This window comes from Drosophila sechellia, chromosome 2L, assembly GCF_004382195.2.
Source record: "Drosophila sechellia strain sech25 chromosome 2L, ASM438219v1, whole genome shotgun sequence".
Lineage (NCBI taxonomy): Eukaryota > Metazoa > Arthropoda > Insecta > Diptera > Drosophilidae > Drosophila > Drosophila sechellia.
In genome coordinates this window covers 1,021,925-1,047,721 of record NC_045949.1, presented here as the reverse complement: position 1 = coordinate 1,047,721, position 25,797 = coordinate 1,021,925, and the positions used below count along the sequence as shown (strand labels likewise).

Below are 25,797 nucleotides of genomic sequence, written 5' to 3'. Positions count from 1 at the left end.
AAGGTCCTTTCTAAAAGCGCCTAAGAGTATCTAAGATATATTATCTTTCCCGTTTTTATTCGATTGTGAAGCAAGGTTAGATGTGATGTAAGCCCAAATGGATAAGTTTAGAAGTTATTTTTGCCCTAATAATCCAATAATCTAATTTACGCGCAGCAGAGGAGTCGATGAAAGGCGTTCCACAAACGCAATTAGTCCCTGTTGTCCCCCGATTTCCCATGGGACTGAACACGCCTCGTGTGTTAACTTTTTGTGTGTTGCGGCGAAAACATAAACCCGTTTAATTAAAACTTTGGCGCACGGAACCGCACACGCAGCAGTAGCAAAACATAGCTTTCAGCCCGCTCCCCGGACGACAAGATGGCCCATGTCCATGTCGGCAAGTCCTGGGAGCTGTGCAAATATGTTTTTAACTAGTTTAGCCCGCACCACGCATAATCCAATTGGCCGGGGCGGGCCATCCTGCAACTGCATCGGCCAACTGCTGTTGCTGCCGCTGCAATTCAGGCCAGGAAATGGTCTCTACGGCCGGAACCGACGCAAAAGCTCGCTAAACGAGTTACGCCTGCCGGGCAAAACTATCATGTGCAACAGGCCTCCAAATGTTTGTTGGCAACATCGTTTGGGCCACTTACGGATGGAGGTGATTCCAGTTGTGTATGAATGAAGTTGATTCTTGGCTGTTAAACTCACAGGCATTGATTTTGGATGCGAAACTGGAACGAGTCTGTTGGATATAGTTATGTTTCTGAAGAGCCGGAATTCAGCAAACAAAATGTATATTTCCAGTATTCCTCTATAAAAGTTGCACTTAGTTCACACCCAAATGGATTTAATTTCTCTCTCGCCCATAAAACATTCAAAATGTATTCGCGCATTCGATCTAACATAAATTTATTGCTTATGAATATTGAAAATGCATTTATTTTCTATTTCACGAATATATACATATTTGCAGAACATTTGTTTACTTCCCCAGCTAATTTGTTTGGATATACCCATAATTTCATATAATTCCTATTCGTCAACGGACTTATTAAAATTCAACTCTCTCTACGCCGTTTGCATGGCTTCTTTTCCGGGATTTGCTCGTCTTAATCTGATTGACGTTATGCTTTCCATTTAGCCAATCCAGCTGGCAGTTGAGAGAATTTAATTCCCATAATGATATCAGCCAAGCATAAATTATCCACCACAAGCCGTCAGTTTCGTTTTCCGAAACTTAGCTCGTGTCTGAGCCAACCATTTTGCAGCTTATCAGGCGCATCTCCCCCAGTTCCTTTCGCATTCATGGCATCCACGCCAAGTGGAGGCATCAGACGCCCAGGAAGAGCGAGCATGATGGTGTGGCTGCAGGACTCACAGCTCGTATCCTGCCGAGCATCTCTGCTGCTGCTGCTGCTGCTGCCGCTGTTGCCATGACAACAACTAGTTGCTGCCTGTGTGGCACATGCAAATTTGCAGCTCTTGTCGTTGCATCCACATCAGCCCACATGCAAAGTTAACCAGGAGCTCCGCCCATGCATTTATGCACGGAATTGCGCAAGAATCAACAGGATCTGGGCTGGGTCCTGGGATTTATTGATTGCTGATGCTGCTGCTGCTGCTGCTGCTGCCGCAGGTGCACATGTGTACACACCCTTGTACAACATACACATAGATACACAAACAAATAAATGTCCTGGCTGTGCAGCTGACTGCTGCTCCACATTGTTGGCGGCCGTGTCGGGAATCTGGGGTGTGTGTATAAATTAGCAACCGGCAACGAGCAACATCATCATTAGCTCCTGCTGCTCCTTGCTCGCCATATTTCACGGTGGCCCTGCCACTCCTTCCACCATCCCACCCCCTTCCCCTTTGTGGTGTGCAACTTTTGATGGCTGCACAATAAAATTTAATTAACAGCAGCTGCTCCTCCTACTCTGCATTGCTCCTCATGCAACGAGAGGAGTCGAAGGAGGTGGAGCTGCAGCTGGGGGACGTGCACATGTCGCCTGCCCCTGGAGGACTCCCTGTTGCATGCAACAGTGTCTAACACATTGACCTTAGCCAGCCAACCAGGGAGGAAGGCAAACGGCAGTCTGGCAAAAACAACTTCATTAAACTGACAACATACGGCGGAGGAGGAGCGAAGTGGAGCGGTTGCCGTTCAACTTTTTCTGCATTTATTCATTTCATTTGAAATACAAATATTTGCACTCGCGGCGAAGAGCTTTCTGCAGCGCCAGATAGTTTTCATATTTCGCCCGGCGTACTGTGGCACTTAATGAAATGCAGTTCAATCTCCACGCAGAAAGCGAAGCCAAAACCAGGCCAAATGCAAAGGCCAACTTGGCCCCCTTTTGCATTGCATCGAAATTGGATTTTACATTTCGTGCATTCTCACATTTTCACATTTTCAAATCAGATGCGAATGCATTATTAATTAGCTGGCCGCCGCTGCATGGAAAACTTTCCAATCGGATGCAGTGCTAATGCAATTTCCATGTAGCAGAGAACCTGGAACAGACTTGCTCCACATTGCGTATACGCCACGGTGACTCTTTTAAATCCTATTCTCGGCCAAATGGAACGGTGAACCTCTGGCTGCCGCTTTACATCATGCTCTGCGGTTGATCTGGCACACAAACCGCAATTGTTCGGAGCTATATATTCATCGATTTTGTGCACTATATAGGTATTTGGCATGCTGGAACCGCTGGCGGTAATCCCAGCTGTAGGTTTCGATTTTTCCTATATTGAATTAGGGCGGCAATTTGAAAAGAGCCGTGCAAATTGCATTTGATATCCCCTGCAAGAGGAATTATCGGTTGGCAAGGCGATGGGGCCAGTTCTAAACTTTAAAGCTGCTCTTAAATTCAACATTGCCGCTTGTTGTTTCTCACCTTTTTGTTTTTCGTCCAACTTTTCTTGCTGAAAGTCTATCAAACAAAAACATGACTGTGGACTTTTCGGTCCGACAGGTGGGAGTACTCATGCATTCTTTCCCCTCGGCTTAAACCGAAAAATCTACCTTGGCTACCTTGGTCGGTATTTTTTCGCCCTCCATCCCAGAAAGCATTTGTGTGTCCCTTCTAGTTTAAAGTGGAGCAAGGTTCGCCTGGTCCTGTATTTTACTGCCAAATAACTTTGCACATGGGCGAAATTCATAAAGGTTGGATGACTGCGTCGAGGGGTTCCGATGATAGTGATTATGGTGAAGATGATGATGATGGTGTTGGAGCTATCCAGTGGATAGTGGCTGGTCTCCTCTTTGCAAAACCGAAGGTTGGGCTGGGGCGAGAGTGAGCCGGAAAAATAATTGCTGTGCAGCAGTTGAGGCGTCTCCGATTGCAACTCCTTGACTCTGCGACGGCAATTTAATTTCTCAAATGGCAAACAACTTGCGACTAATGAAAATGCACTCAATTTGCGCCTCGCCAAGTCATTTGGAACAAATTGCTGTCTGCTGCAAGGATATGCTCGGGTGGGGCTTTGTTAACGTAAACATATTGCCGACATAATCGAGTATCAGAGAACAGCGAACCGAAAAGAATGCCTCGAGCCGAAGAAAGGCTCTGCTCTCTGAAGGAGATATCCTTGCGCCTCGGAGGATGCACAAGTTTTACGAGCCTTTCAACCCCACCCCCACCACTTTCGGCACGCTCAATTTGGGGGAAATGGAGGGGAAACGCGGCACCAGAAAGCGCTGGAAAATGCCACTGAAAGTGCAGTTGCATCTGCAGCTAATCCCCGAATGTCCGTCCTTCTAAGCGCCGCAATTACTGCCGACAGGCTCACAACGCACTTTGCACCGTGCAGCGCACACAGTATGTGGCATAGATGTATATGTAGTGCACTTCCCCTCATTTGCCATTGTCCTCGCAGGACTACAGGAGCTTTATCCCAGTTTTCAGTTTGAGTTTCCGTTCAGGGGATTAAGTTGTGCTAAGTGGAAAACAGTTAGATGCGAGGGATTTGCCTGGGAATCGCATGCTGAAAATTGGACAGCAATTGAAAGTAAAACGAGTGTAGTCCAGTGATTGCCTGCTCTTTGAGTAGCTTAAATATTTTCCAAATAACCAAATTAGTTTGCACCATGAATATTTCATGCGATATACAAGGAAAATAAAACCGAAGCGTCTTTGCTTCAATAAAATCGGTTTGACATTTAATAAATGTTGAATTTCCCTGAAAAATGTATGAAAATAATTAAATTCGTGTAGAAATGGGAAACAAAGTTATTGATAATTTAGTGCAAATGGCAAGCCACAGAAATAATATTTCTTTTGTGCCCGCATCCAAATGTGGGCTGTTTGTGTTTGATGGGCTTATCTGTTGCACTCTGTGAAACATTCCTGAAATTAATGAATTTGCGGCCAAAGCCTGCACACTCGACTCTGTCATATTTAGCAGATTTTAGTGGCCATTCAATTATGTGGCACACAAAATTGCGCTTAGTATCGGTTCGGAGCACTGGCAACTGACACATATCGCCACTCCAACTGGCCAGCAAGAGGTCCTGCCGACTTAATTAAACTTTCCGAGCCGAAGGCTTTCAATGGCCAGATGAAGATGTAATTAAGAGATAAAATGAAACAATGGGCACACACACACTTCATCCGAGAATGTCCGCCACGGCCACGCCCCTTCTCAAGATGCCGCCCACCTGGCGTGCAGCGTGCCCCACAAACCAAGGGGTCGGTGGTCAGGCCAGCTCCGCCCCGTGCATTCCGCCTAGAGACTAGCAATCGAGCGGAAAAAGATATTGAATGGCCAATGAACCGTGGCAGACACTCCTCCACCCCGCCCACTCCCCCCGATTGGCAGGAAAAATCGCAGATAGTCAAGAGCAGCCTGGGAAAGTCCAGCTGGGAAACTGACAAAGGCGGCTAATGAATAATAACCGCAATCATCGCTTATATGCAGGCATGTAAGAGTCCTATGCTCTGGCAACAGAAGATAGCAATAAAGTTTGAGATCGATGCGACTAACTGCTGCTCAGTAGATCATTTGAATGGTCCTTATTCAAATTCAGACATGAATTCCTTGGATCTCAACTGTAAGGATCTGCAAAGGATTGAAAACCTAAAAGCTGACTTGCCAATTGATCATAACTTGGCTTCAACTGTGGGGCACTGCATCGAAAAGTAACATCAACATTATCCAGACATTCGAAAACAAAACGCTCCGCACAGTCACAAACGCTCACCCTTTCCACGATAATGCCACTATACACGAGGTCCTCAGCTTCCCCTGGGTGAAGGATGAGATTAAGAAAAGCAGCAGGCAGTACATGCAGAGGCTTCAAGACCACCCAAACAACCTGGCACAAGACCTGATGGACACCAGTCAACGCACCAGGAGGCTGCACCGATCACACCCTTTGGACCTCTCTGGGATTAGACACGCAAATTAAATTAAATTATATACATACATTATTATATACTTCATACATACAATATCGACAGTTATTGTATAGTTTCGCAACAATTTATGTAATCAATTAATTCTCTACCGTTAAGTTTAGTCATCAAATTTAATGATTGTCCGCGAAGGACAGTTTTAAATTAATATATCCAAAAAAAAAAAAAAAAAAAAAAATGTTAAGGAGCACATCAAGGACTACAAAATATTTAAGGTCCAGATATGAGTGAGATGTGTGCAGGTTTTTGAGGCTGCTTTTGAGCATTTATCACCAAATTTAATAGGTTTATTAGCCCGTGTCGCTGGGCCCTTTGAGATATATATCCGTTCGTAAACCTGACATAATGCGAATCGGAATCGCTGTCTGGCGGGCACTTTGAGTGGCATTCGAGTTGCCAGCGAGAAAATGTCATAAAAATTAACGTGCCATCGTAAATATCTGGGCATATATATGTTCGCATACCGGGGCGATATTATATTTAAGTGCAAATATGCGTAAAATTGCTCAAAGGACAGGCCATGCACAGCAGTTACATTCATACATTTTGGCACATTCGAAAAAGGGAGCCAAACAAAACGAGAAAATGGCGCGGCAACTGGTTGCTACTCCCTCGTTCCAGATACCAGCACACATACTCGCATGGTAGGAAAATGGGAAATGGAAAATAGTCTAGGCCCTGCCAGCCCCCACGCCCCAAAATTTCCCCATCGAGTTGGCCGCAAGGCAAATCCCTGCAATTACTTTGTTGGCACTTTGTTTTGGCTTGCCTTTTGAAGTTCCCATTTTTGGGGCAAGCTCGTTTTTTGTGCCTTTTCGAAAGCTCGCCCTTGGCAGCGGACTATTAGTGTATTTTAATGGCAACTAGAGAGCAAGGGAAAACTACGGAAAACCCTCGTGTGCTGCGTAATGTATGTAAATGTATTTATTTGCCACAAAGCGGACGAAGCGGGGAAACCTTTGGCAAACGCAAATAAATGTTAATATAATGTTAACATTGTTTACTTCGCCTTCGCCTTGGAGGTGTAGCAAAGAAGGCGAATGGGAAAATGGGAAGTCGAGGAAGTGCTTCTCCGCCTGCGGCAAGTGTAAGGATAAAAAACATGCGTTCCTGGATGGGCCGACAAAAACATGCAAAATTCATTGAGCCAAAAGCCAAGGAACAAACCAACAGCTGCTCCCGATTGCCAGTCTGGTCTGGATGGGATGCCGTTTGGTGTGGGTGGTTATCCCACCCAGAAATCAGGGAATCTGGGAATCGGGGAACACGACATGTGTAGGCGTGCGGAAATTTAATAAGAACTGGATTTTATGCGCCACGCATACGCAAATAAGCGTTTTGCCCCCCGTCCAAAGGATAATGTGTATTTATGTGTTCCTATTGCGATGTTTGGCCTGCTGTAATCACGCTCCATTGGGCGTCTCTAATTTGGCATTAACACACCCGCCCCCCTGGAGCACAAGGCGGCCTTCGACCTCCCGGCCACCCACTCGAGTGACCTTTTGAACTAATGATTTGATTTATCTCCCGGAGGCCGCGCAATTAAATTGCCCCACCTGCGTGGCACACTTTGTGGCGCCACTGTAATTGATTTAGGTGGCGGGCCAAACAAATTAGGGTCAAAACTTAAATATTTCTTCATTAGACGGCTTGCTGGAATGGAAAACGTTAGATTTTCTAACATGTAATCGAAGCAGGCAGGTCCTTAATACGTTAAAACTTAAGTAAACATCAAACCTCAGTACATTCCTTCTCCTCGTTCGATACGGAACTAGTTTTTGAGAATAAACAAAAATTCACAGTGCAAACAAAATTTTAAGTAAAAAAAAGCGACATTTCTTAGGAGCTGTAGAATAATTCGAAGATGTCCAGCAAGACAAAAGCACCCGCGTCCTTCGAAGAATTGGCCAATCAGGTGTTCGAGAAGTCGAAACAGCTGAGTATGTCGATTAAGGAGCAGTGCAAGTTGGTCCAGGAGTATCTGAAGGCCAGGATCGATGGGAGTGATGGAAGCGATGCAGAATATAATAGTGAACCCGATTCAGATTCTGAATCCGAGTCCGAGTCCGAGTCCGATTCCGATTCCGATTTCGAGGAGGATTCGCTTACTGATTCCGATGAGCGCACAGAGGAGAGCAGTGATGAGTCCGAATCGGAGCCCAGTGAAGTCGAGGAGCGTACCAAACCATCAGATACTCACAAGAGTGCCACTGGGCTTTCCTGGGAAAAAGAAATCTCCAAAGACGAGCCTGAACAATCTCGGCTCGTGGCCTTTGTGGCTCCTCCCATATCATCTGCCTCCCCGCAACCTGCCCCCCGCATCCAGCGTCGACTGACTATGGCTGGTGGCCTGATAGCTCCTCATAGTCCCAGTAGTGTACCAGTGCCATCTAAATCAGGGAAAGTCAAGTAGATGTGAATGCGGATAGTCGAGCCAGGAGCTCGACGTTTCTCCCAGCTATTTTATTCTTTACACCGTTTATATTTAAATCATTTTGTAGTACTTTGTAATTAAAAATCATATCGCGACGCATTTTGAAACAAACGCATTTTGAAACAAACACAGCACGTTCGGTGGCTACCGTAATGCAATTCCCCCATTTTAAATTAATAAACTGCAAAAAGTAGGTCATACTTAATTTGACATTTTCGGCACAACTTTAATTGGTCGCTTGGGGTTGTTGGTCGGAAACTTTTGGGGCGTCAAATATTTGACCTAAGTGTGCTTTCACTTCGGCGATAAGTTGGGCGATTTTGTCAGCCAAATGTTTTGGGGAAAGTTTGCGGAATAATTTGCAGTTGTTTTTTAGAGACCTTGACTGTGGCTATCCTCGTTGAACTTTCGGCGGCCATAATTTATGCAAAACATCTAATGAATTTTTCATGCCCCACAGCAGCACACAAACAGCCGCAGTGGCAGGGCAACAACTCTGCGGAAATTAATGAAATTCATAAGCGAGTTCCATTCTCCGGTTTTCCCGGTGCCATAAGCCCAGCCGCTCCTTTCTTCGATTTCTCCCTGCCCATTAATGAGCGCAAATTAAAAGCTGCCTAAACATTAATGAAAACCAAAGAGGCGAGAAAGAACAAGAGGCGTGGAAGGTGGGAAAAGTGGAGGGCACGTCACGTCGGCCGGGAAATGACGAAAAATGTGGCCCACTTAATAAGCAATCGAGATTTGTGTGTATTCTTTTATGGCAAATTGGAAAAGTAATTGCACATTAAACCTATTGAAGTGCAAAGTGGTGGCGACAGGGGGCATAACTTGTTTGCATTTAATTAAATCAATTGCAACGGCTAAATCAACTGATTGTATCCCATTAAATTGTATTTTATTTGGTGAGCATGGATTTGAGTTCATTGGGATCCAACAAACCTGGCATAAATCCATCTCATGTTGATGCAGTTACCTCTTGGGCTTTTCCCCGAATGCATTTGCTGACTTGCAACGAGCAGTGAGCCGCAGGATGCGAGGCACAGGATGCCCATCAACCTGTGCCTGTACGCCCGAGGCCAGCAATCAGTCATCATATTTGAAATTTCAATTTCAATCCCAATCCAAATGCGTATTCGATTGAGGGCCAAACCGCGCTCCCCCACTTCGGCTTGGCAAGGACAGACTGCAGGTCGGTTTCAGGTCACTTTGGAAACAGAATTCCTAATAAATCGCCCACAAAGTGCAGCCGGATTCAAAGGACTTCATGAATGAAATGACAAATTGATGTACAGAGGACCCTGTTTGCCGGAGCAGAAATCATGTTCAGCATGCGAAGAATCATGCAGCTGAAAGCGCTGCCACTCACTGCAGTTTTTCACTTTAAATTAAAACCGGTTTCTCGGCCCATCCCTCCCTCCATCATCCATTTTCTGATGTAATTTGAACTTGGCACCGTGCAGATGACCAAAGCAGAGCCATGGAAATGAGACAAGCGGGTTCGTTAGGAATTTCATTGGAAATTCGTCATCCGCACGGACAGCGAATAATGAACGAGAAAAGCAGAAGTGTTTGTGAGTTTGCTTGGTGCAACTTACAGATAAGTTTCTGAATCAGAAAAGGCTTGTAACAATGGATTAGACAAATGCATTAATTGTTTCAGTCCGGGGAATTTATTATCCTTCAAGTTTCTTATGTCATACCATGCCTTCAGGGTTCTTATCTGCTAGGCACAGGGTTCCTTTCCATGTGTCCGTCCAGGCAGTCACTTTGCATTGCCAGTAGTCCGGTCAGTATTTTTTTTATTTTATATCCATGATAGGCTTGCGTTCCTTTTCGCGGAATGCCGAGCGAGCCGCGGGAGGAGCTCCTTGCAGACTTCGAATGATAGGCTTGTTCTCACAGTGGATATTCGGATTATAAGTCGGAACTGTTGGCTCAGCATCCCAGTCCTCCTCAGTTTCGTTCGGAATTTCAGGCGGACCCGGTTCTTCCACATGCGATGTGACCTTTCGTAGGGACATACGACCAAATCATCAGGACCTGCAGACATTCTTACTTCTGGTTTCGTTAGCCTTCTGTAAACTCCCTTCGCCGACTTCAAAGTAAGGAGAACTTCCAGTATTTTGATAGCTTATATTTGATATGCGTCTCTGAGTTACAAACAACAGCCTGCTCATCTGAAACGCAAACAGTTTTTGGACAGGTTCTTGACACATATTTGAACAGTGTTGACATCCAGCAGTCTCCTGTTTGATGGACCGTTAGCAAATAAACATTTTCCCAGCCCAGCCCTAGAGTACGATTTGATCTGCATGCCGCTCAAGCACTTTATTTCACCCTACTGCCTACTGGTCTCGGCCTGGTCAGAAGTGGCACTTAATTTATTACTGCCAGGACCTGGGATGACGAAAGGGGGAAGTTCCGAGTGGCTAGCATAAGAAACTTTTATTTATGCTGGACGCTCCAAAAAATACAAACCAAGCCGCCTAATTGCGTGCCAAATTTGCTTGGGTCACTGGCGTCGGTCGCCCGGAAAGGCCAGAAATATTTGTTTAGAAATGTGGCCAGATAAATCAACGACCCGCTCCCCGGAAAAGCCGGAGACAGTCGGCATACCAGAGGGAGAAGCACCCGATTTCCGTATCCCCCAAAGCAACGACCAACGACGTCAAACGTGTTTAAAATTTATGAATAAAATGAGTTCGCATAAATCAAGAAGCCGGCGGCGACGGAGAGAAAATGAAAAACAGCTCGGTGGCAGCAACATGTTGGAGGAGAAAGCACCGAAAGAAATTCCATCTGGAATACTTTAAAAATCTGCACATTCATTCAGCAGTAATAAGCTCCAATTGTGAGTCAAAAGTCGTAGAACAAAAGAAAATATTGAACGTAAATATTCAGTGCATTGAAGGAATCAATACTTTCCAATACCCAATGGAGTTATATTGTTTAAACATTTTTATGCTTAAACCTCCTTTTATGAGTTATTTATTTTTTACCCGTAAAAAGCACTTTGCTCTCTGAGTGACGAGCTTAGTGGGACTAAAGGCTGCTTTTTTGCTTCGGTGTGGCAGGTCCTGCCGTAAGGAATGCCCCACTCAAAGGAATGTGGCTGCAGGACCCGAAGCTGCTGTGAAATGCCGCCGCTTATTTACACTTAATAAAGCTCCAAAGCAGCGACAACTTTCCAGCTGCAGCTGAGCCGCGAAAGGGGGAAAAGCGATAAGGAAAAGTGGTGGAGGCAGTGCATCCGCGGTGCTTTTCATTTGTTTGTTATTCTGTTGCTTGGCGCGAGTGGCGCATGTGTGCGATGGCATTAAACGCTTAGCAAGTCAAGTAGGCAGGAGCAGGACTTTTATGCATAAACAGGTCCTGTGCGCTGCAAGTGTGTGTGGGTGTGCTTGTTATGCTGTCCTTTAACGAGCTGTGTGGAACACTAGCATCATGTTTGCTTTGCCATTGGCACTGCCCCGCCATCCCGCCATCCTGCCATCGAGCCACCCTGCCACCCAGTCCCCCATCCGCGTCCTCCTGCGGGGAGGGGGAAAAGTCCTTTGCCTTGTCGTTGTCATGATTAATGTCCTTTGTTATTATTTATTTTCTGTGTGCGCCTGCCTCCCTGACAGTTGTTCCCAGAGCATTGTTCGCCCCAGCATTGACACGTACTGTCAACGCAGAGTATAAAGTATTGTGGCCCGCGGGGCGACTTTAAGGCATCTCTTCTCTTCATCCGGCCCAAAAGGGGGAAATACGCCTTGTTTTCGTGTTTTTGTGTCTAACAACATCCTGCCACGCCTTGTAATTGTGTTTTAAGCACCAGTTCGATTTTGGTTACTGTGCCGTGCAGCCACAGACTCAGCAAATATGTTTCGAATGGCATTTCGGCAAGGATTTAATCCTTTGATACTACTTCACTTTCAACTTTAATTCAAAGCAAAGAGGATCAAGTCGCAAGCTCATGAAATTATTAAACGTTATATGTTAGTTAATTGGCATTATGTGAATGGAAACATCATTACCCTTTATTTCCCTGCCTGTTTTTACGCCTTTTACTGTATCCTAGGCGATTACAATATTAATCAGCTTTGCTCCTAGGTGAAGTTAAATGCAAAAATTTGGAATGATATTAGAAATGTATGCTTCTAAGCTCAATTCAAATCAAATCCTTCTTTTCAAACTTTAGGGCAACATATTTTACATTCAAGAGGAAATCCTTTTGAAGCTCAACTATTCTTGAGCCACATCCAGAGATTATTTGCATCTATTTATTATTCTTTTACCATAAGTTCAGATGTTGTATACATTTCGATCCATATTCTATAGGAGGTCCTGTTTTGAGTGCCCCATGAAATGTGTGTTTGCACACTTTTTTGCTGCTTCGGCTGCTTGTGGTAAATGCCGCACGTAATCAGAGTGCGGACATTCGTTATTGTCATTAAAGATGTCGCCCGAGCTCTCAACGCTCGCCTCCGCATATTACACATACCACACGTTGTCCGGGGCACACGTGTCCTGGCCGTGAGCTTGTATGTGTGTGCCTGCGTCGTGACCAGATGACGGGAGAAAAAAGTGGAAAAATGTCGTTATGAAATGAAAATCTTTCTTTTTTAAATGCCCTGACCCAAAAGCAAACGGGACATGGAAAACTCACCGAGGCGCCAGGCGAGTCTCATAAGTAAACAGCCCTGGCCAGGCGGAAAATTCCGAAGGAGCTTCCTCTCAACTATGTGCGGTGTGCCGGTGGACATCAATCAAAACGAGGGGTATTGGGGGTGGGTTGAAGAGGAGGTGGCATCCTGTTGAGGCGGTTGCCACAGAAACCGCAGCGAGAAGAAGGGGAATGCGCTCGGAATTTTCAATTTCGCCCGGGGGCTGCAAATTTATTAAATTGTTGCGTCTCCACTGTGTTTGCCCAGCAACAAACGTTGGCCTGTGGCGCAATTTAGGCTGGCCAAGATTTCCCTACTGAGAGCCAGCAATCAAGTGGCCGACTTATCAATCAATTCAGGGCCAGCACAAAAGGACGATTGCACCCCCATCAACGTCCCAGATTTTGATTTGTTGATTGCCAATCCCGATGAAAGCTGGCCAGGCTTTGCCGTTTCCTTCTTGCGGTCGAGGTCTTGGCTTTTCACTGCCATTCCCATTCGCCCCCATTCCCCAGCGTGGTAAATCGAACTAGCCATAAATAATAGTTGCATCACCATCGGACAGCGGACAGCGAAGAGCATGACGCTCAGATAGTTGCAATCCGACGGGGATTTTGTTGCCGTAAAAGCTTTTAACCGCTGGGTACGCAGGATGCCTCTTACTTTTATTGCCAGAACGCATTTGCATGGCGATAAAATGGCCTATGGATGCGGCACGTCACGCCACATTGCGCATACGCCGCGTGGCCTTATCAGAGGGTGGAGGAAAATGGAAAAGCTGGGCCAGGTACAACGGAAAAACAATGCACCTGGACAGCGACCATGAGCTCGCATATTTATGAGGTGTGGGTGGCATCCCTTGGGTCGATTGCTCTCTTCAAGTTTCCATCGCAGACGAGGCTGGGCAATTAGACCGCTCACTTGCTTCGAAATTGCCCGACCATCTCTCATTTAATTAGTTTCTATTTTCGCGCCGGGGCTTTCAATATTGCTTTTCCGTCCGTCATTCGGGTCACGTCTCTGTTGGCCTATTGACAAATAGACAGACGGCCTGTGTCGCCACATTTATTGACTTTTTTCCCAGCGGCACAGGACTTTTGCACTGAAAAGGAGACAAGTGAGCGCTTATGGTCCTTGGCTCTGGATGCGGAGTGCACTTCAATCTGTCGACTCGACGATGCTGAGGATGGCAGAAAGGATGGAAAGGACTCCATATGGCCAAACAATGTAGCCACTCGACCAACTACACAGAGAATAAAAATCAAGTTTATCGCACTCGAGCAAAGAGTCATTAAGAATTTTATAGCTCGACTTAGATAGCAGGTACTTGGGCGAAAAGTGTCGGAGGATTTCGTGCGGTTTTTAATCGCCTTGCCATGATGACACAAGATAGAAGTACTCTGGGTTTGCCACAATAAATTCCAACTTTGAACGAATTGAGCCAATGGTATACTTTTTCCGACTGTTGTCATATGAAGTGATTCCAAGCCACAATTTCCGACTGACTGATGGATTCATCAGAGAATCTCTGAGGCATCTTAATTACTGCGCATTCAGGGGGCTCTCTTATCGCCCTTGGACACACAGAACGGCTAGATTAATATTTGCTGCCCGTATTGCCCGTTCTGCAATTATTCAGCAATTAAAAACAAAACAGCCAGAAATGCGGCATTTGCGGGGGTTGCGGGTGGGGAAGCTTGGGGGAGCTTGTGGCAGCCAAATGAAATTACTTTGGCTTAATTAATGGCCAACAAATGTCGAAGCGTCGTCGCCCTTTTCGGTTGTCACAGGCCAAAAGTTAAAGCCGGGCAAAGACCACGAAAACTGTTGACAACAAAGTTCCAAAGTGACGACGGTTGTTTTCGGGCGTGGGCGGAGCTCACAGGACGGTGAGGATGTGGAGGACGTGCTCTACACATGACCAGGAAGAGGGCGGCTCAGGAGGAGGCAAATTTTTCACTGGCAAATTCCCGATGCGATGCGGGCGTTCTTGTTGACGTCACTCAGAAGACATTTGACTAACGGCCGCAGAGGAGGATATATTCGGGCCAGGAATTTGTAGTTGTCTTCGCCTGCCGCTGGTGTCAGTGTGTCAGTCTGTGTGGGTGTGTGTGTGTGTGCGTGAGCGTGTAGTTGTGTGTGTTAGCCATGTGCGACATGCTCGTAAAAAGCGTTTATTTAGCCGAGAGTCAAGCAAGCGACACATGACACCACCAGCAGGAAAAGCCAGTGGGGTATGAGGATGATATGGCGGATGGGGGTTCCTTGGGGGTGGAATTCTGCTTAGCGTGGTAATGCTGATTTGGCGCTTACCACATCATTATGTCTCAACTGAAAGACTGCTCCGCTTTCCACTTACCCGCTCATAATGGCGTCGGCTAAACAACTCTTTCATGTACTTCCATGCTAACCAAAGCCTTTCCCTTTCTTTCTTCCCGTTTTTTGTTACAGGCTGCCAGTTTGTTAGGACGCTCTGCATCCCGCACTCCGAGGTCTGCTACGATGGTGAGTATTAGATAAGACACCCGGGCACGGCGACACCCAGTTAAGATGGACTTAAGACCCAGATTGCGGTTATCGGTGAGCCGGGGAACAAAGGACGCCAAGTTCGGGGAAATTGAATTTGGGCACCAAGAAATGGGATTAGCAGCATAGTTACGGGGCGTTGGAGGGCAAGGAGAGGAAGAGCGTAGATGTTTCACCAAAATTTGGGGCATTAGGTATGCTAAGTGACAGCTAACGCTTAGTTCATTAGTTTTCATTCGCAAAAGAGGAAATTTAATATGCCACTGAAGAAACTTTTCGAAGCAATTAAAAATGCAATTCTAAAACAACAATCGTTATTTAAGAATACAAAATGGGGAGAAAGTTTTTGGCTCATGCTATCCTTCCTAATGGTTACTTAAAGTCTCAAGGAGATTAAGCCCGAGCCTGGCGTTTATCGCTTCGAGCACAAAAAAGGCTTTCACTGTCGATTTCCGCTGCCATTACCCACAAATGTTGCCAAAATGCATCTCCAGACAAAAATGCCCATTTGTGGGTCAAAGGCAAGGAGTTAGTGCAACTGCGAAAGAACTCAGCCTGAGAAGGCGAACTCTGACCCAGGGCATATTATTCGTATTTACAGAGCTCTTCAATGCCGGGTCAGAGTTCACACAAAACGACACCAAAACAAAGTGTGTGAAAGCTGGTGAAGATTGGGACATCCAGATGGAGGGATGCAGGGATGTGAGTGCATTATCGAGAACACACTCAATTACTTATGTAAGCACCACGAGGGGTGGAGCAGGAGGGGCTCACAGAACAATTGGAAAGCAGCTGCAGCAGGAAAAACGCTGCGAAAAATGGCGAAAATTGCTGAGAAAATGGTTGACCTCAAAAGGGGGCGGTGCGAGGGGCAGGACACATATGCACTCGCAGTGGCTGCTTCGGTTTCAGTTTCAGTTGCCGCAGTCACGGTTCCGTCCGCATGAGAAAAGCATTTACATTATGCAAATTACGCCAAAGACAAGCCGCAAGGATATGCATTTAAATGGTCGTAAATCACAATGAAAACAAAAGGTGCTGATGGCAGGATTCCGGGCAACAGGGAACGGGAGCGGACAACTATTGTAAGGCGAGCTCCATTAATGCAGTTGCATGCCCTATTAATATCTGAACTGATGATGACAACGGCTTCACTGCACGTGAAAGAACGCGAATTTCGGGAATTGAGTGCAGGATCAGATAAAGATAGCATATAGTTACTTCAAAGTTCCAAGCTTTTATTTAATTTGTAAGTCGGGTGCTTAAAGTGCATATAATAAGTTCGCTTAAGTTGTTCAGTTGGAACATCTGCTGGCTGCAAAGTTTCCGAACGGCATGAAAAGTTGAAAGCAAATTTGGCTTAAGTTGTAAGTCGAAAGTACTAGATGGGTTGCCTTAAGCTCAACACAAGGATACTACTGTGAGTTAGCTCCACTAACCCTTTCGACTTGCCTTCAAATTACAGACAACATATTCGGCAAGTGCATCCCAACCACCGGTGTCGACGTTGAGGACATTGAGAAGTAAGTATCCTGATTAAGTTAATGTTAAAGAACGCCTTTCTAATACATCCCCCATTCCACACTCCACAGGACACCACTCACTGAGGACCAGTCCCGTGTGCTGGCCACCATGCTGGAGGAACTCCAGGGCGCCGGCCTAGGATGGGACCATCCGTACGTGCAGTGCCGCATCCAGGGGTCACTTTTCTCGCTCCAGCGACAACAACAGCTTCCGCCGAATCTCTGCGCGAACTTGGCGCCGACTCCTCCGGAGTTCGGGGATCCGGCGAGTGCATTGGCCTATGTGCGCTTCACTCCGCCGGAACCGGAAGCGGAACTGGATTACTACGAACAGCCCGGTGGTCCGGCGCAATTCTACCCGGCGTTGCGGAAGAAGCAGGTGCGAGAAAGCGATGCGGACGATCTGTACCTTAACAGAATGCTTCAGGATCGCCGGCGGCTGAGGCACGATCCCTCGGAGCTGGAGCACTTTGGCAAGATGGACGCACACGGGCAGAGTACCCAGCTGGACGCGCCGAGCATCATGGACGCCTTCCTGGACACCGAGCGGCAGAGGATCGAGCGCGAGCAGCAGTTGGCGGCGGCAGAGCAGGATGCCGATCGCCGGGCGGAGCAGAACCGGCTGGAACTGTACCAGATTCTGGCCGCGTCCGAGCCTGATCCGCAGCCTTACCAGAGGAAGCCGGCGGCACAGCCGAATGCCATGGACCAACTGGAGGCCATTGTGGAGCAGCAGCAGCAGCGCGAGCTGAAGGAGCAGCAGGAGCAGGCCAAGGCACCGGTCTACGTGCCTCCCGAGGAGGTGAACGAGTCGAGCGAGCTGTACTTCCCGGACAACTTTGCCCCATTCAAGAGAGCAAGGGGTCGCTCCAGGGGGGGATTGGCCGAGGAGGTGGAGGACGAACAGCCGAAGCGCTCCTTCTTCCGTGAACTGGCCGGCGAACAGGGACTGGTGCAGGAACCGCCTTTAAGATTCAGACATGCGGAAACCGAAGTGGATGCCACTCCCGAGCTCGTCAAACGCCGTCCTGCGTCCTTCAAGCAGCTGGATCCCTACGATGTGGGCCTGCAGCAGCAGGAAATGGCCTTCGAGTCGGGGCTGCTGAGGAACTCGCTAACGCCTCTCGAAGAAGAGGTCATGCTGGCCTCCAACAGTTTCCCCCGGCAGGCGAAGAGCCAGCGGGTCTACACCGAAGGTGGGCTGCTCCTGATGCCCCAAGTCGAACAGGATACCGATGGCATGCAGGCCGATGAGCCGGAGAACGTAAACCAGTCGCTGCTGGCCAACATGTTGGGATTCGCCCGCCACGAACGCCTGGATGTGAAGAAACCCGGACCGCTGCTAGGACCTCCGTCCTTGGGCTCCGCCGAGCTCAGCAATCAGCTGGAGACGGAGAAGGCGCGCAAGCAGGAGGGCCATGGCAACAAGGAGGTCCTGCCCGCCCACATCAAGGGCAACGCCGAGGACGATGCCCACAAGAAGAAGAAGGTCATGAAGCAACTGCACTCGGCCGAGGATCATGCGCCGCACACCGTAGATACTGAATATGTGCATGTGTTCGTCAAGAACCCGTGAGTCCTGCTAAACATCCTTAAACTAAAAAATACTAATCGGCTTATCACTTAACGTGTAGAATCGACAGTTGGAACGATGGGCAGCGCATCATGAAGGAGCTGGAGCAAATACTACACATGCAGGGATTCTTTTCTTATTTAACGTGAGTACCTAAGACACCTAACACAAATTGCGACCCGTACCCGTATAACCCACTGAATCCCCACTAGCGTTCAACAACACGAAGTCAGCTTCCGGGTGAACTCAAACAACCCCGAGCGCAAAACCGCCGGCGATGTGGCACGGACCATCAACGAGAACCGCGGCGTGAAGAACAACATCCAGCGACGCGTCGGGTTCTACGTGCTGCACGCCGGGGTGGGTGATGTGATCAAGGACCTGCAGGACCCCAGTGTCTCGTCCTCTCGGATCGAGCTGGCCGAGCAGGGTCCCGACGTCACCCACATCATGGCCTACATGTTTGCTGGCGCCGGAGCTGCCGCTGTGATAGTGATCTTCGTCACCCTGATCCTGATCAAGCGGCACGACCGCAAGCGGGACAAGCTCGGCGGTCTGCAGTCGGGCATTGCGGGAGCGGAGACCTGCAGCAAGGACTACCAGGAACTGTGCCGAGCCAGAATGGCTGGCAAGGCGGGCGGCGGTGGCAATTCGACCGGCGGAGCTGCCGGCGGTGGGTCAAACGAACCGGCGCCGAGCGGACGGATTACATCGCTGAGTAAGGAGAACGAAGGTCGCCCGCCATCCTCGCGGTCCAGCACATCTTCCTGGAGCGAGGAGCCAGCACTGACGAACATGGACATCTCAACCGGGCACATGGTTCTGGTAAGTCATCTCATCAACATCACAAGTTGAACCATTAATTCATTCCAATCTACATACATAGTCTTACATGGAGGATCACTTGCGCAACAAGGGACGCTTGCAGCGGGAATGGGAGGCCCTGTGCCGCTATGAGGCGGAGCCCAGTGCTCGGGAAGCTGCCTCCCAGCCGCAATGTGCGGGTCTTAACAGACCCGGAGCTCCCCTGCCATACGACCACTCGCGCGTAGTGCTGAACCACCTGGCCAACGCCGAAGGACTGGACTATGTGAACGCATCAACGATTGTAAGTGCGCTTCCTGAAATTGGTTCTGCTCCTGACTTATCCTTCATACTCTCCCCTCAGACCGATCACGATCCACGTGCGCCCGCCTATGTGGCCGCCCAGGGTCCACTTCCATCGACCTTGGCCCACTTTTGGCAGATGATCTGGGAGCAGGGAGCCGTCGTCATCGTGGCCCTCTGCCGCCTGCAGGAGAACGGGGAGGTGGCCTGTGCGCGCTATTGGCCGGAAGAAGGTGCCGAGGTGTATCACATCTATGAGGTAGAAATATTTCATGATTTTGTTGCTTAACTGGATAAGTTATAATATTATTTCCCAGGTTCACCTTGTTAGTGAACACATTTGGTGTGACGACTACCTCGTACGTTCTTTCTACCTGAAGAACCTGCGCACCAGCGAGACCAGAACGGTCACCCAGTTCCACTTCCTCTCCTGGCCGCACATGGGTGTGCCTGCCCAGGCGAAGGCACTCCTGGACTTCAGGAGGTAGGGTCGTTGCTAAAAATATATTTAAAGAGAAAAGATATGTATTCTCCATTTTATTTACCCTACAGGAAAGTGAACAAGTCCTACCGGGGACGTCGCTCCTGCCCCATTGTGGTGCACGGAAGCGCCGGAGCCGGCAGGACGGGCGCCTACATCCTGCTGGACCTGGTGCTCGAGCGGATGAACAAGGGAGCGCGGGAGATCGACATCGCTGCCACCTTGGAGCACCTGCGTGACCAGCGGGCAGGCGTGGTGGCCACACGGCAACAGTTCGAGTTCGTACTGATGGCTGTGGCCGAGGAGGTGCACGCCATCCTGAAGGCTCTGCCGGCGAACACCTCCGGCGAAAAGCGGGAGCTGGACAAGGATCCCGTGGTGGGCGGTGGCATCGGCGGCTCCAGCAGCACCACCACCAAGGAGTCTCTGAAGGAGGACAAGGCGCAGGAGGCGGCCGAGGAGGAGGCGCCCACCAGCAGTTCCAAGGCAGCCGCAGCGGCCAAAAAGGAGAAGGAGAAGGATAAGGAGGAGAAGCAGGCGAAGGATCAGGCCAAGGTCGCCGAGCCGAGGACGCCAGCCAAACCGGCGAAGCAGGCGAAGAAGTAAGCCAATCCGGTCCAGGATCAGGTTGAAGGTTAAGCCTCAGGTTAATGATTGTTGCAGCGTTTCGGGGGTCTTTTCAGTTCGTATAGTTAGTAATGAATTGAGTTCGCATTCGACTTTGATTTGGCGTGAGCACTTGGAAGGTTCGAAAAAGGCTTCACGAGATTGTCAGTAGGAGGACACTTTATCTTCGGTTATCTACACCGCGCCGAGGAGCACAACGACCGCCGGGATGGGCATCCCCCGGACGTGCCACGCTGCCCCGGTCTGCACCAGCCCGTGAGACCCGGGGTGCGTCCCGTGGGCGGATTCTTGAGCGGCGGAGCTGTGCGGCGCAAGCAACTATAGAAACGCACGATATATATAAATATAGCATATTTGAGTGTTAAAGGATATACAAGAATATTTACAGCCAGGCCATAGCTTACAACCTAAATTATATTATTATATACATGTCTAGGTGTTAAGCATTGGATTCAATTATGAGGCATTTTACTTACTCGTACATTACTCGATATCGATGTTGGCATTAAACTTAAACTCTAATCGATGTGCTTGAAAACCAGCAAACGAACGACAACAATCGCTGAACGGTATACATATGCCAAGCCAGACAGAACTAGAACACGAAATACACTGAGAAAAACGAAACTGGACTTCACGCCCACACTGAACCACTCACATACCCAGATACATATACAAGACACACATATACATGCATATACAAGAAATGAAGATTGCAAAATTTGTACCTAACAAAGTTCTATTTACAACATGAAACGAGAGAGTTTGGTGAGGAGCAACCTATTGATGTGTATGACAATTAATTATACAAGGATATAATCACACTTAACAAATATATTTGTATACAAAACATATACTATTCATATACAATATGGTGAATGTCATTATTATCTATCTAACCAGCATGGGCTCGATCTCGAAGCGAATCGGGCCGTGTTTTACCAGACCATATGTATGTGTGCGCGAAGTCAAGAAATTGTTCAGTTATCAATCGTAACATACGTACACTTTTTACCCTTCGCAGTTGATTATATCGTAACTAATATATTATTATATACGTATATTATCGAAGTAAGTACATTTATGTCAGAGGAACGGCACCGAAGCTCCAGCATCTGCCGGCCAGTCCGGTCCCCGGCCATCGATTCACGAGGTCGTCGGGGTGCGGAGGGGGTTACTGGGGGAGGTTGGAGCTTCGCGTGCCGTTAAAAGTATGTGCCACAAACAAACTGCAGAATATCATCGGAAAACAAAAACAGAAAATCAAAAAAAAAAAAACCTAAGGCCGTGCAATACACCAGAATTGCAGCCTTGGGAAGTTGGAAAGAACATCTCCAGGTCAATCAATAACTATGTCTTTACATTTGGTGACGGCCCAGAACGAACAAGGACAAACCGGAAACGAACTATGGAATATGTCAAGATAATCACAGGAACTACACACTCTATACTGCACACTCCACACGAAGGATACAAAGATACACCGACCAGCGATACGCAAATCAGGAACAGTTACCGATTCAAAGCACCCGACGAGAAAAAAATATGCGAAAAACCCAAAAATACAATTGAAATAAGCTCACATTAAGGAGGACGTAAGTGCAAGTGCTGCAAATAAGCAAAGAAATATAAAAAAAAATTATCAAATAAATAATACCATACTTAACAGTTTTACGTAGCAGTTGAACTTAAGCATAATGAAAATGAGTTATCGTAGTTCGAATTATTCCAAGACGACAAAGATAGAGTATATTTCAGCTAAACGTAAGCAAAAACGTAAGAAAAACGAATATGAAAATATGAAAATTATAATCTCGACGCAAACTGTTAGTTTCTTAGCAATTTTTCTTCGTTGAACACCCAGAACACAACTTACACTACACTACAAGAAAAAGCAAATGAGAAATCAATATTACAATAACTGTGGCAAGTCCGAACAACAACTTGGGGCTTGCGAAAATGAGAAAAATTATTAACGTGGTAGAAAAACGAAATAACAAATATGAGAATAGTTAAACTTAATTGTTTTAGAGCAAAATATTTAGTAGTGAGTTCTTCGATTGATTTTCGAGTACTTGAAGCAACGTTTTTCAAAGTTATTAAGATACATACGAATACAACTACTACAATTTCAATTCAAATGTTCTTCAACGAAACAAATTAAATAAGTGTACTAACAAGCAACGTAAATGTATCGTATTATAGTCAATCGCATATAAAGGCAATTATTGATGTATATTTCGACATAACCATAATCATAACGTGTTAATGATAATCGAGGAAGAAACAACAACCATGCGTAGAAAATTGAAGGAACTTACATATAAACTACTTATTATATAACAAAGCATAAATGTCTAACGGACTTTCCATTCAAGATTATAATATATATATATGTAAAATCGTACCTATTGCGTGTAAAAGTATGCCCAGTATGCGAAAGGGTAGCTACACACAACTAAAGCATTTCATCATTTCCCCAATCTATTTTCATTGATGGTGTAACATAGATATACAAAACAACCAACTAAGCGAAACCTAATTTATTATTTTTAAGGCAAAGAGAAGCAGAAGAAGAATAAATCGAAGCCAGGACAGCAGAAGCTGACACATCCCACGAATGCTGGGCCATTCGAGTCCACTGCCATCTGGCCCACCCTTGACCTTCGACCTTCAGCGGGGCAGACCAGGATGTTGCCACTGCACTCGGATCAGAACAGACCACACTATCAGATGATCACATGATCACAGGATGAGCAGGTGGAGAGAAGACCTACCATAGACCGACCGACTGACGCCACGAACCCAGAACGAGGCATACAAAATGGTTTGAGTTCCTAAAGAAACATAACCCGACCAGCAACAACGGACGGACCCCAGAGACCCGAGAACTGGCTGTATATACGCACATCTATCTCCGGACTAACAGCTAATCCCGACCAGAAACAGATAAAAACACTGAAACAGATACTGAAAACCAAAACTGACCGATCGGACAGAACTTAGCATTAGGCCTACACAATGAGATTCACGACGATCGAGTGCGGCAACTTCGGGATCTGTTCCCTGCAAGGTGAAGGGTCAGGTGGCTGGGTCGGATGGGCGGAGGAGCAGAGGAGGAGTCCACGACATGTGACTGGACAAACGCGTACAAAGTTATCGGAGAGGCAACCAAACTTGAATCCAATGAACGCACTGTCTTCTTTCAAAAGGATTCAGTTTGGTGGCCGCGGATGATAATATACAAATACAAATAAATACAAAAACGCAAATCAGGCGCCAAAAACGTGGGAAATATTTGAGGCATTCAATTAACTATCGAGTAAGCAAATCAATAAATAATACGAGCAGGCTTTCATACATTTTTGGAAAACCAAAACCAATATGAGATCTGATTGATTAAACGAGGCATTTAGCGATAAGTGAAACATTTAACAATATCGATGTGAATACATATGCTGCATTCAAAATATATATATCTATTTAGCCACTTGGCAAAGATTTGTGTTATTAAGCAAGATGAAAAAAGACGAAAAAACCAATGAGAAATCCAAAATCCAAAAAAAAGGTAAAAACCAGCAAAAAATTATGCTGGCTGAGGCCACTAATATCTAAATGTACTAAACTGATAAATCAAAAGGGAACTTAAATGATTACTGAAAATAAATCAAGCAAGTAAATACACCGAACACCGACACTCGAAGAAAGAACATGGAGCATACCTATTAAAGGTTTTTTGTGCAAAACTAATTAACCTATGCAATTTAAGTGTTTTAAACATACGAGTAACATAAACATGCTACAATTATTTATGAGAATTATATAGCAACGTGTATACCTACATATATATGCATACATATAAATGCTATTAATCAATTTGAATTTATTGAGAACGAAGAGGATATGCATACCTATATCTTAATGTATCGCGCCATTGTGTAATATGCGCTACAGATTCAAGTTTAAATCACAAACATATTATATTCTGCTGCATGTGTAAATTATATAAATGTAAATTAAACGATACCAAACCGAAAAAGCGAACAATTTTCGATGATAAACAGCAAGCAGAACAGAATAAGGAGTAAACGATGTAGAACCGGTAACAAAACGACTACTATTATAATACAAACCAAAAAATAATAAAGAGACCCTTAAACAAACGAAGTCCCACCCACAGTACCAACAGAAGTCCATTAGCCAAACAACCCCATGTCGAGCGTAGTACCCAACCTATCGAACCCATCGAAGGCACACAGTACCTTTGCTTGCCCCGATCCCCATACCCAGTGTTTACTGTATCCGTACGTGTCTAGGCTACGAGCAACCGAAAGCTTTGGCTGCGAACCATCCAGACTAGCATATCTGTCAATAGAACCCATCTTGTGCCGCAAGTTGGCTCTGAACATCACTGTAATGAAACACCAATCACAACTCACTACCGAACAGCCTTCGAAGGTACTGTAACTAACAATAATCTGTAGAGTTGCTTATCGAATAATAAGTAGAAGCTTGTCTAACCATAGAACCTAGAAAACTTGGCACGCTTTCCCGCTCAGTACAATTGACACGCATGTTTTCCATTTAGTTCATCCTTATCTTGTTTATAATTTGTTAATAATTTTAATAGTTGCATGGCTCCTACCACACCAACAAGTACGGCGGAAATAACTTTCAGCAAATGGTTGTTACTAGATTATACTATAGCTTACAAATGAAATTTATCAGTGCAAGCGGTTTTTTGCTAAAAGCACTAGGTAAGCATTTCCAATGCAACCAAAATGCAACAATGCAACAAAAAGTAAGTAAGTCGGGTCATGCTAAAAATAATAAGCAAATTAATAGGGTTTTTTGCACTGCACTCTTGTTTAGACCTTAAAAAAATAAGTGCACTGGGAGACGGATTGTTGGACTCAGCTACTTTTAAGCTGGCTGCCGTTTCTAGTTAAGTAAACACGAATCGATCACAAACAAACACACTAATTGTTACACGAACCGAAATACAACAAGTTTGTTTAAAACCCCAGAGACAATTGAACTTAAACTAAATTTAAACTGTGCTAGCTGTTTTCCATACACTTAACATAACAAATAGTTGATCCTTTCGAGGACTTGGTTGAATCTACTCTTTAGTGTCTATGGAATAATCACAATTGAATCACACTTAAAATATAGAAAAAGCGTACTTAACCCAATGCAAGTGAAAAACCATCATGCTGATGGTTTTTTCAATGAATTTGCTCAATCGCAACTTACTGCACTGAAAAAAAAAATATGTTCCGTCTCATCAGGGTCTTGGCTTTATAGCTGCTGAACCTATTATCCACTTCTCGGTCTCACCAGAGACTTGGTTTCTCAGAAAGCCACCACCCAATTGTTTCGTCTCACCAAAGAGACCTGGCTTCTAAGCCAAAAGCAGAATATCTACCGAAATAACCACACAGTTAAGCCACACTTGAAATGTGCAAT

The 25,797-nt window shown here is 46.2% G+C and overlaps 2 protein-coding genes across 3 annotated transcripts in view; both read left to right on the top strand.

Moving 5' to 3' along the window:
* The window catches only part of LOC6621851 (receptor-type tyrosine-protein phosphatase N2), a 39,145-nt gene extending 14,650 nt beyond the window's left edge, over nt 1–24,495 (top strand). For both annotated transcript variants that reach the window (XM_032714071.1, XM_032714070.1), the window contains 9 exons: nt 14,943–14,996; nt 16,483–16,540; nt 16,610–18,112; nt 18,175–18,258; nt 18,326–18,938; nt 19,000–19,221; nt 19,282–19,479; nt 19,538–19,704; nt 19,773–24,495. In XM_032714071.1, the coding sequence (XP_032569962.1) occupies nt 14,943–14,996; nt 16,483–16,540; nt 16,610–18,112; nt 18,175–18,258; nt 18,326–18,938; nt 19,000–19,221; nt 19,282–19,479; nt 19,538–19,704; nt 19,773–20,307 (3,434 nt within the window). In that variant the 3' untranslated portion in view covers nt 20,308–24,495. The remainder of the gene's footprint in view (nt 1–14,942; nt 14,997–16,482; nt 16,541–16,609; nt 18,113–18,174; nt 18,259–18,325; nt 18,939–18,999; nt 19,222–19,281; nt 19,480–19,537; nt 19,705–19,772) is intronic.
* Nucleotides 7,137–7,946, top strand: LOC6617325 (bifunctional lysine-specific demethylase and histidyl-hydroxylase NO66). The gene has a single exon (XM_002041614.2). The coding sequence runs from the start codon at nt 7,270–7,272 to the stop codon at nt 7,816–7,818; it is 549 nt and encodes a 182-aa protein (XP_002041650.1). The 5' UTR covers nt 7,137–7,269; the 3' UTR covers nt 7,819–7,946.
* Nucleotides 24,496–25,797: the final 1,302 nt, after the last annotated feature.